We start from the raw sequence: 12,293 nt of genomic DNA, 5'->3' as shown, positions 1-12,293 counted from the left end.
AGAAAAGAATAGAAAGCTTGAGAAAGAGGTCGGTGCATGGAGGACATATTTCAGTCACATCAATGAACCTTTGGGACGTCAGGATCCAGTTAGATCACCATTGCAGGCATTGCCCCTTCAATCAATCAATGAAGCAGAAAGATTCAGGAATATGGTCCAGCGTACATGTAGTTGGATGGATAGATCTCACACGGTGGCCATAGAGTTTGTTACAAGGATGTCGAAGATCACCCATCAGGCTATCCAAGTTCTTGAGATTATTCACAGATTGATGGCAACAGTAGCTGCATTTGCCCATACCAAGGACGTTGTCATCCCTGTCTTGAAAGTTATAAGACATACATCCAGAAGAATTCTAGCACAAGAGAAGATCTTAGAAGGTGATTCTCACAGTTTGTTTCAGTGGTCAACCTTACTCCATATAAAGAGTGTTCTCTTTGAGGACATCAGTGTTAGATGTGGTCAAGTTGAGGAGGTGATCAATCCGATCCAGGACAGAGTATTTGAGGTACTTCGTACCATTCTTGGCAGAAGGATCGAGGTCGAGACAGATGTGGATTTACAAGAATTTGAAGATAGAATCAAGATCATCTTTCGCAAGGACAGAGATGTTACAGATGAGCAGTATGATCAGATGTATGCTACCATGCTCCTGATTGATAGAACGAAGGAACTTGAACCTACTTGGGACACAGCTCTTCTAGATGCATTTGATCAGGTTATCCACTTAGAAGAGAGTATCAAGAATCTTCCCGAGATTCCAAGCACAGAAATCGAAGGAATCGTGACAAAATTCATTGCATATGCTAAGAAAGAGAATTGGAAAGGGAATAAGATTCTAGATGAAAGGTTGTTACAGATGACATGACATCTTATTTCTCATTGGTTGATACCTCCTAGATTTTTGTGCCAAATTTAATATTTGGCTATGTATTTAATATTGTTCAGTAAAAAGGAGGTCATTTGTAACAAACCCTAATTAGGGTTTAGGTGTCATGATCTTGTCCATTGATTTACTTTCAATCTGGACCTTTCATTGTAACTGGGGATGCTATTTATACCCCCATTTTTCATTTCATTTGTAATAGAGTTAAGAGTGAAATAGAGAGATTAGAGTTGTAAGCAATTTTTATTTTGTAGCAAGATTGAGTCTTGAAGAGAGAAATTCAAGCAATTGTTGTATATGATGACTTGGAAATCAATAAAATATTGAAGTTATGGTGTTTTGTTGCAAATTTCTTAAGTTATCTTCATGGTTGTTGGATGTACTTGAATCACGCTCAATCGAAGTAGTTTGTTAATTTGAAAGGCTAAGTGTGAGATTTGATATTTGGTAGGATTCGCTATCCAAACCACTAGCTTCTTGCTGATTGTAGGAACGCCTTGCGTGGTCGACTGGAAAACATTTTGAGTCCTTAACCTTCAAGCATTTTCGCATCTAGGATATGTACCTTCGTAGTAGTGTCCTTGGTCTTTGATGCATTGAATACCATTATATTACCTTAGAAGATCGCACTAATTTCAATTGAGTTGTTACCTTATGGCAAAATTGAAGTTAGTTGAGTCTTGCCAAATCTCATTCATGCTAAGTCGTTCATAGGGTTAGGCTAGATTAGACTTCCTTAAACCCTGGTCCTTTTGCCATTTTTTTGAAAGTCCCTTTTAGTTTAGTAAAATCTTCGAGCTTTGAATACGTAAGACCCCTTGGAGGAAACAGCAAATCACATCATACCACTAAAAAAGCTTGTCCACACGTGGAGACCCCACTAAAAGAACCTTGGAGTCCATCTAACTGATCCTTTTTGCAGATCTTCAGCAGTTAGAGACTATTTTCTCAAGAGAGGATAAGATGCCTGTCGGTATTTTATTCTGTGTATGATTGTGTACAAAATACACGTCAACACCTTCTTGTCTGGATCAAATCTTTCTCTCTTCTTATAGGTAGCAAATCGGTAGAATGCAAGCTCCTCACTCGCAGTGTTGGCGGCTATGGCAGATTGGCAAACCTCTGACGTCTTCCCAACTGAAATAGGGAATGTCATTCTTGTCCTGTGCTTCTCTCTTTGGATAACATCGAACTCTAGAAGCTGTCTTACCACTTCCAACAATATCATTATGTCGGTCGGATACCTAGGAAGTCTGTAGGGTTTAGATTGAAACCCATGAATCCTGAAGTATGTGAAAGTGGGAAACTGTATATACCATGATCCATACTTTTTTATTAACTCTGTTGCCTCCTTGGACAATCTTCTGTGGATTCCGCCTTGCAGCATCCGTGTGATGTACATAGTGAATGCATCATTCACTCTCTTATAGTCTTCAATTCTATGCATGCTTAGCTGGGGGTAGCATTCATAACTCTTGAATTGTCCTTGCCCATTCCCGACTTCACCTTTGCATATTAATCCTCTTTATGAAACAAATCATGCAAGCAAGTACACCAAGTAAGAAGTCATGGCGAATGACTTGGACCGCTCTACATTCCTTAGCTGAAAATCCAGATTGTCATTTATAATCTTGGACCAATTCACTAGTGTTCCTCTAAGACAATCCTGGATGAAGTAGAACATCCATCCATCAAATATTGCTCCCTGCGGCATCCCCATCACTTTGTTGAGTAGGAATATCAAATCACTATATTCCTCCTTAAAATCTATGCACATAAGTGTCTTGGGAGCCTTGGAATGATGAGACCTAGGCTCAATCATCCACTCTTTGTTAATTAAATTCTTGCATACACCTATCTTCTTCGTGTATCTTTCCGCATAATCCTCCTTGGTCACATCCTTCATGTCTGTTTTGCGTGGAATTCCGAACCCCTCTGCAATAGCATCCTCAGCAAGGTAGGTGATGACAACACCCTTAGGATTCCTGATCATTCTTGTGAGCGGATCGTAACATTGTGCACATTCCAGGATAAGCTCACTGCACTGTATGGACTGTGGAAATCAAGCGGCATGGAAAATGCCACTCTTCATAATATTCGCATAAGCTGGGGAAGGAACCTGATCACTGACTCCGAACATCCGACTCTGCATCTGGTCGAAGTCCAGGAAATGCATGTTTGTGTCAGCGATCTCCTTCCATCTAGATGAAATCTTAAACTCTGGATAAAATCCAGTCTTCATTAGTTCTTTCCTTTCCTTATATCCCGACTTTGACATCGCACCTGTACAAAGCTCGAAGTTAGACTTAGGAAAATAATATTCGTAATAAAATTCCTGACTTTCTAAAGATTTAGCTAATTTAGAGGATGGAGTCAGGAAAATAATCCATACACTTGGTAAATTTTAGCAATTAAGTTCAAAGTGTGACAACACTAAGGCATGGAGCCTTCCATAAAATTCATTTAATACCTCCTTATGCTTAGAAAATATGCAAGCTAAAATGCAAAGGAGTATACCGGATAAATGATGACTAAGGAAAGGTGTGAAAGGTTTGTGTTTTCACACAATGAATGTCTGAAGACACCTTCCGCAGTCAACAATGGAGGTCAACAATTCTGAAGACAACTTGAAAATCAAACTTTTAAAACATGTTGTAATCTTCAAAATGTGCATAATCTTGATAAAAATCAGCTCTAATTATCAAAACAATCATTTTCTGGAATGTAAGCATGGCTGGTAAAATTTAGTTTTCTGAGGACAAGTTTGAAAATTGGATACTTCAGACTTACCAGCACCTTGCAAAGTGGTTTAAATCTTTGAAAATGATGAAAAATGGCTAAGGAAACAGCCACAAGCAAATTCACCAAAACTGGTTAGGTGGCTGGAAATGAAAATTTCTGAGGACAACCGCCTAACAATGGAGTTTCAGACCTGCAACAATGATAAAATGGTCTAAAAAATGCACAGAAAACTCCATAAAACACCTCCGAATGCTAAATGTTTAAGTTAGAATTGGCTGGGCAATAAAAACTTAAGTCTGAAAATTAATGGCAGCCATTAATGGAGGTCAAAATCTGAAGCAAGCCTCAGATCTGAAGCGAATCAGCAAGCTGGAAATGATGGCAGACACCAAGCACGAATAAAAATCACTCAAAATATGACACCAAATCACCTCCCAAGCAAAATCGAATTTTTTCCAAGTATGGTGCCAAAATGGAAATCTGAAAATGATGTCTATGGCAGCTTAGATCTGCAGTAGCAAGGATGGCAGCAATCTGGAAAAATCGCCCAAGTTGGGATTGGATACCCCAAACACAAAAATTCGCCCTCCTTAGCAAAAATCGAAATTTTCAGAATTCTGAAAAATGTTGTTAATGGCAGCCTTGATCTACAGCAATGAAGGTCTGAACAACAAGCAAAATGGTGGAGGAAAAATCGCCTAAGTCTCCAAACATGAAATTGTCAATTTTCACCAAAAAATGCTAAAGTTTGAAAAAATCGCCAAACTTAGCAAAATCGAAATTTTGAAAATGGTCTTTAATGGCAGCCAAGAGTAATAGATCAGCAAGCTGGAAAAAATGGAGGAAAATAAATCCTCAATCCCACACTTCACAAAAACGCCTTGCTAAAAATTCTCCCAACTTGGAGAAAAATCGCTTTCATGGAGACACCTGGTAGAAATAATAATAAAATAATGCTAAGTCTCCTCTCATATACTTGTTTTCACCTCACTTTCACCACACAAGCAATGTGGGATAAAACACTTGTATAAATACTTGCTTGGTGAAAACCTAACTTGCTTCTAGAAGGTTCAAATATTAATTGATTATTGCAAGTTATTAAATTTTGCTTTTAAATTTTAAATAATCATTAATAATTATTTAAAAGCAATTAAATGGAGCTTATTTATTAAAATATTGCAATTTAAATCCAAAATTAAGCCTCCAAGGGAAAATCGATATAGGTTGGGATTGAAAAATCCCTTCAAAAATCATTAAAATCGTCAAAGATTCTCCATAAGGGAAATTCGACCCATGCTTGGACAAAAATCCATGCTCAACTTCATCAAAATGCACACAAAAAACCTCCCACGGGAAAATCGATGTGAATTTGGACAAAAATCGAGACAAAAATCCACTCTAGTTGCAACAAATCACCCCCAGGGGAAATTCGATGGCAGTCTGGATTGAAAAATCCACACTCCAAACTCACTTAACTTGGAAAAAACCTCCCTGGTGGAATTTCGACCTCAGTCTGGATGAAAATTGGGACTCAAAACTCTTCAAAATATTCCCAGTGGAAAATCGATCCCTGTCTGGATGAAAATCTGGACAAAAATTCTTACAAATGCTCTTAGGGGAAATTTGATCCCTGTCTGGATGGAAATCTGAACAAAAATCCTCACTTAGTTGTCACAAAAATCCTAGTGGAAAATCGACCCAGGCATGGAATCATCCTTAACTTTGTCCGCACTTCAGTCCGCACTCCAGTTCGCACTCCTGGTGGAAAATCGATGGCAATTTGGATAAATCTTGACACATAGCCAAATTTTAGCACTTCCAGGGGAAATTCGATGGCAGTCTGGATAAATAGTGGGGAAAAATAGTAGCCAGTATGGATTTCAGGGGAAACCCATGTGTAGTATGGATTTTGAGTGGGGGAATGGGTTGGGTAGTCTGGAATGTGAGGGGAAAAGCACCTCTAGCATGGAATTTGACCCTTTAACTCTTGGAATATGAATTTCCCTTAGGATTTTATCATTTTAACCACTCAAAATCACTTAGAAACTTTAAATTTGACTGGACTTAGGCTAATTTTCCAAAAATATGAGTGAAATGCTAGGAAAATATTGGAATAAAGTGCAAAACCAACTTAAATAATACCTTAGGAGCGAGAAAACAACTCCAAAAAGGGTTTGTGAATATCTTGGCACTTTAAAATCACTGATGCGCGTGTTTAAAAACACGTTAACGCTCAAATGGGCGAACACTTGGACAAAACTTAGGATCCTTAAAATATCAACGTTTTACAACTTGACCCTATAACTTCAAAAACCCTAGACGGCACTAGGCATGATCAAAACTCCGAGACTCGGGAATGAGAAACGCAAAATTGCCCACTAAGCAGCCAAAACCCTAACCTAACAACGCAAAAAGCCGACAAAGAGGGGGGCCCCCGTTAGCAATGGGGCGATGTGTGAAAAGGTCACAACAAATCCAAATAAGTTTGCTAAATTCAAGGGGCATCTTGGTGTAGTTACTTTTTAGAAACTTGCCATTTTTTTTTGTAAATCTTGTATTCTATAAGAGACTCGATCTCTTCTATAAATATACAATCTAATTTTTACCAATTACTTAGCATAATAGTTGGATCCACTACTTTGGTTTCTTTCTTCTATTTAAAAATGATAAGCTTCAAAATATTTTCACATACATGACAAGAAGTTACTAAGTTTTGGGTAGATCTGACTAATTTGGCATAATTATTTGCCAAAATCAATATGGAAGATTCCTGAACTGTGCAACCATAAGATAGTGCTTAACACTCATAATAAGCAGCATTTCTTCAAGTTTCAGGGGTGGCAAAAATTTATTGGGTTTTGGGGATGGCTGATAAAAAAAATTCAAAAAATAAAATTTGAATTTTTAAAATATAAATTAATAAAAAATAACTTAAAATGTTTAAAAGAAGCTGAAATTTTAAAATTACCAAATACAATGCGATGAGTATGCAATAATAATCCATTGATTACATTATCCATCTGATGATCATAATGTGGATTGTGATTATTTTTAAATATCTGAAACAAGTCTATGTTGGAAGCATGCCACATAATGCATTGAATGTTCAAGTATGTGCATGTAGGCCTTGTTTTTTACTTGGGCTAATTACTTGAATCAATCTGCCCTCTTGTTCTACTTACAACCAACATCCACAGAAAAGCAAACTCTAATAAGGAAATTTGGGAGCCTGAAACAACACAGATGATTAAAAGCTGGAACGCATGATTTAAATTAGAATGATGATTGATAATACAACATCATACAAAAATACACACCAAAATTCTAATACTCAACTTTCAGAAGAAAAATAATGTAAGAAGATAGTTCAAAACAACTTCCTACATATGCATTGTAATTGTTGGTTGGATAAAGAATGTAAAAACTTGTACAAGTTCATGAAATTAATGCTGAACAAAGAAGTAACAAAGTAATAAATGAAAATACATACATTTAAGGAAAGAGAAGATATTAGATCTATAAAACTCCTGAAAAAATTCTGAATGTAGGCACATAGAAAAACTAGAATGCTTCTGGAATAAGATAGTGTCAAGGCCTTTTGTTGCTCTGGTTAAACAAGAGATGCACTTAAAATAAGTCAACTGACATTTCCTGTTTTTTGGAAATTCTTTTGTTGTTTTTTCTTTCTAGTTTACTTTTCTGAGATTGAACAGGGCATGTCGATTGTATCTCATACAGCCATCCATTATCTAGGTCAGGATGATTATTTGGCCTGGATGTTTAAAAATACCAAATTACGTAAATTTGAAGTTCATGGGGATACACCCTAATGTCCCTGGGAATAACATCCCTTGGCTATCCCAGGAATGCTAGGGCATCATTAAAAAAAACAAGGTACATCCCCCTTTTTAGGAGAGGTCTGGATTTTATATAATAAAAAAGGGAGATGATGGGTTGACCTCCCGTCCACCATTTCTCCATACACCACATTCTGGACATATGTCTAGACCCCAGGTAACACTGATAATAATTGTGTTTTCTATTTAAGGGGACACCCAAATTTTATATTTGATAAAAAAGGGGGATGATGGGTAACCTTTAATCCCCAAAACTTCATGGATGCATTTCTAGGCCCCAAGTAACACTGATAATAACAATGTTGGGAATGCAAAAACTCGTGGCCTAAACAATTATTGGCATGAGAAACCATTGCTTGTATGTATTAACACTTTGAATAATAGAGCTAAGTTGTGACATGCCATTTGTACTTTTTTTTATCATTTGGTAAATTGAGGGACTTGGGATTCTTGCCCTTAAAATATATGTAAAAATCATCAGTTTTTGCATGCCATGTTAACAGGGGTCTATTTTCTATTAGCTTTTAGCTTGAAAATCTGAGCATACTGTTTACAACCTTAAATATAGGGGTCTATTTTCTATTCGCTATACAAGCTAAAAGCTATAGCATACTATATAATTTAATCGGTAATCCTATTCTACCATCAAACCTAAAATCCCTAGCTATCCCTTCTTAACATGGGAGAAGAGTCATTTTGCATTGATCCTTGTCCAATCTCCAAGAGGATTTTTTCTTTTTTGATTAACTGTAGTCTATTGATTTGAATTATGTTCTGAAGAGTGAATGCTCTCATGTCCAAAATTCTGTACTGGATCCTCAAGTGGAAGAGATTTCTTTCTTTGATCCTTCTCCCTTGGAGTCTTGGCTGAAGCAGCTTCAGCCACTGAAGGGGCTGGGCCACTACTTGGTGCCACGGGCCCCAGCAGTAATTTTTAAGATTTGTTAACATCATATCCTCAGGTTTTGAAATTTCATTATTCTATTCACTATCATTAGGATAAACATGTTGATGGCTTGTGTCAGCCTTTATCCACCAAGTTGCTTCCTTCATGGGTTTAGCCTTTTTTGTAGAAGGTGGGTTAGCATAACATAATCTGCTCCTGAATGCTATTCTTTCATGATTCAATAATTATTTCCAAACTTTGGGCTCATGGAGCCTACCTTGAGCCTAATTTTTGCTGGTAACTGTTTGGAAATATCCATTTTCACAAGAATCAGAGCTCTGAAACTAGATTGAAGCTCAATGGCATTTCTAATTTAAGAGAGAAAAATGCAGTGGAAGGTTAGGGAGCCGAATCCAAATTGGAATATTTGAGAAAGTCTCTGTGAGAGGAATGAAATCTAGATACCAAGGTTTCAGATAAATACAGGCTTTGTCCTAAGACAAAGACCACTTTTGGAACAGCAAGTCCACATATGAAATGGAATTGCATATTATGAGGAAGAAACCCTTTGACAGAAGGGCCAATGAAAATTTCCTCTTCCAGGAATGCTTGTCAAGTTTTTGAGATACATTTGTTAAGCTCAGCTTGGGTTGGCCAAAAGTTATGCAACTAGCAAATCGAAGTGTGTTCTCTGTGCCTTTTCATCCTCAAAAACATTTGTTCCAAATTCCACAATGGAGAGGATCTCACATTGAGCTTATGATCTAAGGGATTCGCTATGAAACATTGACCCCATAATTGCAAGTGGCAACATAAATCTTATTCCTGGGTGTTATACATGATCCACCAAGGGTTCTTGAATAGGCCTTCATGGAACTCACTGAAATATCATTTGATGCATGACTGCCTACATATGCAGCTGAGGAGAATTTAGTAGATGTCAAAAGTGGGTGCAAGGTGTGAGAAATGCTGGGGGAAGAGGTCCAGTGCACCTTTGCAAAAGGAGAGTAGATCTTTGGGGATGCACCCAATCAGTTTGCTTATTTTTCCTTGGCAGGTATGCAATCATGACGTGGATTGAAAAATATTGAAGCTATAAAACATGTCATTTGCACTCTTTAGTTGTTTGCAACAACTATGACATCATGCGAACCTTGAGGAAATATGTTATATGTGTAAAGTTTAATTAAATTGAAAGGTGAAGAGGTATGAAATAGGAATGTTATTGGATCTTGAATGTTTTTGGGGTTGACTGCATAAACCTTTTTCAATTAGTGTTTCAAATCACACTCCATTATCCATTGTCAGGAACGTTATTTCTCACTTAAATCAAAATATTGACAAAAACATTATAATTAGTCATTTATTTATCATACATTAAGTACAAGTATCATAACACCATGAGGGTAATGATTCATACTTACCTTGGATAGCTTTGGATTAATGCAACATCCATATTTGAGTTTTATCTTTACCTTAAAAGGAAATTATGCTGACTTTGCTTGTCTCTTTTGACAAGTAAAATTGCTTTTCTTTGTGAGTTATATTTGTTTTAAATTCTAGATCATGCTACAATATTATCCCTAAAACCCTTAGAATCAGGTACAAATCATCCCAGGGTGGGAATTGGGTAAGAAACATTGTAGGATCATTCTGGATACTGTTGCTTGAGGCTTAGTACTTCCATGGATGTACTTGGGCAATTCTGGGATAAAAACTATACTTCAGGGCTATTTGTCAAGGTTACTGTGTTTTTGTTTCCTTTTTTGATAGTTTCTTGGTCCTCAAGTTTGACCGGTTAACTGAAAAAAATAACCCTAGACCCTATATTTAACCTCAAAACAATTTAAAACAGGAAAACAAACATGATGGATTTTGATTTTATTATTTTATTTTTAGTATTGAGCATTGAATATCTATCATGACATTTGAGTTTTACAAATTGGCATCAAAGTAGTAGTATCTAATTGTTGTTTTGTTTATTCTATGCATTTTATGTGGTTATTTGAACTTAATTCCTGCTTTTTAGGCTAATACACATTTATGATTTTTACATCTTTTGTGTATAGATGCACCCAAAATGGACCCAACCCCAATATTTTAATATGTTATGTTAATATATAAGTGGTAGTCATTATACTTGCTTCCTATTTGCAGGTGTGTTGGAGGGATGTGATGCATTGGATGTGGCCACTTTTCACGGAGCGTTGGTCTTCATGGCGGGAAGATTGTTTACATATTAGCCCATGTCCATTAACGGTCTGCTTGGGAAATCGTTTCTTAGGAAATTGAGAATTACTAAAATACAAATTATATGTAGTAGAATATCACATCTTATGAATTAAGGAGCATTTTTAGTATTTTTTGCTGCAGAATTTTATAACATGTCTGTTTCAAAAATAGAATGCCGGACACTATTTTGTGCATTCTTAGTGCTGATGATTGTATGATGGTTGTTACATGTCTATGATACCGTGTATTTTCTTAACAACAATGCAGGATCCAGTAACAGGGCTTCCTATATCACATCATTGGCCCAAATCTCCATTACTTTTGTAAGTGCTTGTAGGGTAAAATTTATTTGGTATGGTTCTAAGTATTAGCAGCAAAATATTTGATTCATGTTTTTTGTAAGGATTTATCATGTTTCATTGAATGTATGTAATTTTTTTCCATATGGTTCTCACTTTTTTGTTTACATCTTATAATCTTAAAATTAAATAATATAGTATAATATAATATGGCGATTGATTCCAGAGCAACAGATGGAGAATGTGCAAAAGAAGAAGATGATGTGGCTGGTGTTGGCAGTGCAGCACTGCATGCCACTTGTCCTAGTCAGCTTGTCATAAAAAATAGTGAAAAAATGTGATAGATTTGTGAAGAGGCGTGTTTACTGCAGAGAATACGGAGAAATCATTTAAGGGCACACTAGATGTAGTGGATGCAGGTCGTGGAAAAGCTAAAGTTGATCCTTTTGTCCTTAAATGGATTTAAAAAAGATTCTACAAGTCAAATACTCAAATCTTAAGAGGGAGATACACAGGTATAGACTCTCTCGTTCTAGTAGAGGTGTTTCCCTCAAAGGATCAGCCTCTGAAATTTCCATTGGGAAATAGCGGTGGTGAGGTTTGTGTTGGGACTGATCCAGATGAGAATCAGGAGAGGAGCTCAATAGGGCTGTGACCTGGGAGTCCTTTACTCTCTGGGTTAGGGGAACAATTGGAATCAGTTCCCCTGTCCTTGAGAGACATCCGGGTCAAACTTGCTGATGTGGAACCAGATTAAATTTTCCCAAATGATGGTATAGAGTCTAGACCAAATATCTAAGGAATTAGGTAGGTATATCTCTTGTTTGCAGCTTCATTGGCAGAAGACCAAAGTTCACATAGATTATTGAATGGATGGGATGTACCTGGAGCAGTATAATATGACATTAACTTTCTTTGCTATCAATTGGTTTCTTCCAAATCTAATTTCAACTAGTGGAGGATTAAGATTTTATTTGGAACAATGACCCTTGACTTTGTGGAAGTATTGGAGTTCAAATGTGCCCTTGGAAGCTTTATTTTGATTTGGAGGTTGATACAATTGCTAGGGTTCCTCTTTGGGTTCATTTTTCACAATTTACTTTGGTTATGAGAAATTCCAAAATGATAATTTTGTCAGAAAATAAGATTGGTGACTTAATTAGGGTTGATACGAAGCAAGAAGGATCTAGGAACAATTTTGTAATGGTATGCATGATTGTAGACATTTCTTGATTTGTTTTTCAATCCCTTTGGATTATGTTTGCCCAAGGTTCCTAGATTCAATATGTGAACTTTCAAAGATTGCCCTTTAGATGCTTTCATTGCAGTAAGATTAGTGACAAGGTTGCAAGGTGCCAGTCTTCTTAAATCTCTAGATCCAATGCTATTTA

The 12,293-nt window shown here is 36.6% G+C and overlaps 1 protein-coding gene across 12 annotated transcripts in view; it reads left to right on the top strand.

Annotated features, from left to right (window-relative positions):
- LOC131037288 (sterol 3-beta-glucosyltransferase UGT80A2) overlaps positions 1 to 12,293 on the top strand; it is a 116,897-nt gene that overhangs the window by 58,470 nt on the left and 46,134 nt on the right. For all 12 annotated transcript variants that reach the window (XM_057969363.2, XM_057969361.2, XM_057969356.2 and 9 more), the window contains 2 exons: positions 10,529 to 10,630; positions 10,871 to 10,926. In XM_057969363.2, the coding sequence (XP_057825346.1) occupies positions 10,529 to 10,630; positions 10,871 to 10,926 (158 nt within the window). The remainder of the gene's footprint in view (positions 1 to 10,528; positions 10,631 to 10,870; positions 10,927 to 12,293) is intronic.

This window comes from Cryptomeria japonica, chromosome 3 (assembly GCF_030272615.1).
Source record: "Cryptomeria japonica chromosome 3, Sugi_1.0, whole genome shotgun sequence".
Lineage (NCBI taxonomy): Eukaryota > Viridiplantae > Streptophyta > Pinopsida > Cupressales > Cupressaceae > Cryptomeria > Cryptomeria japonica.
The sequence above is the reverse complement of the archived record's forward strand: the minus strand, read 5'-3'. Positions and strand labels throughout refer to the sequence as shown.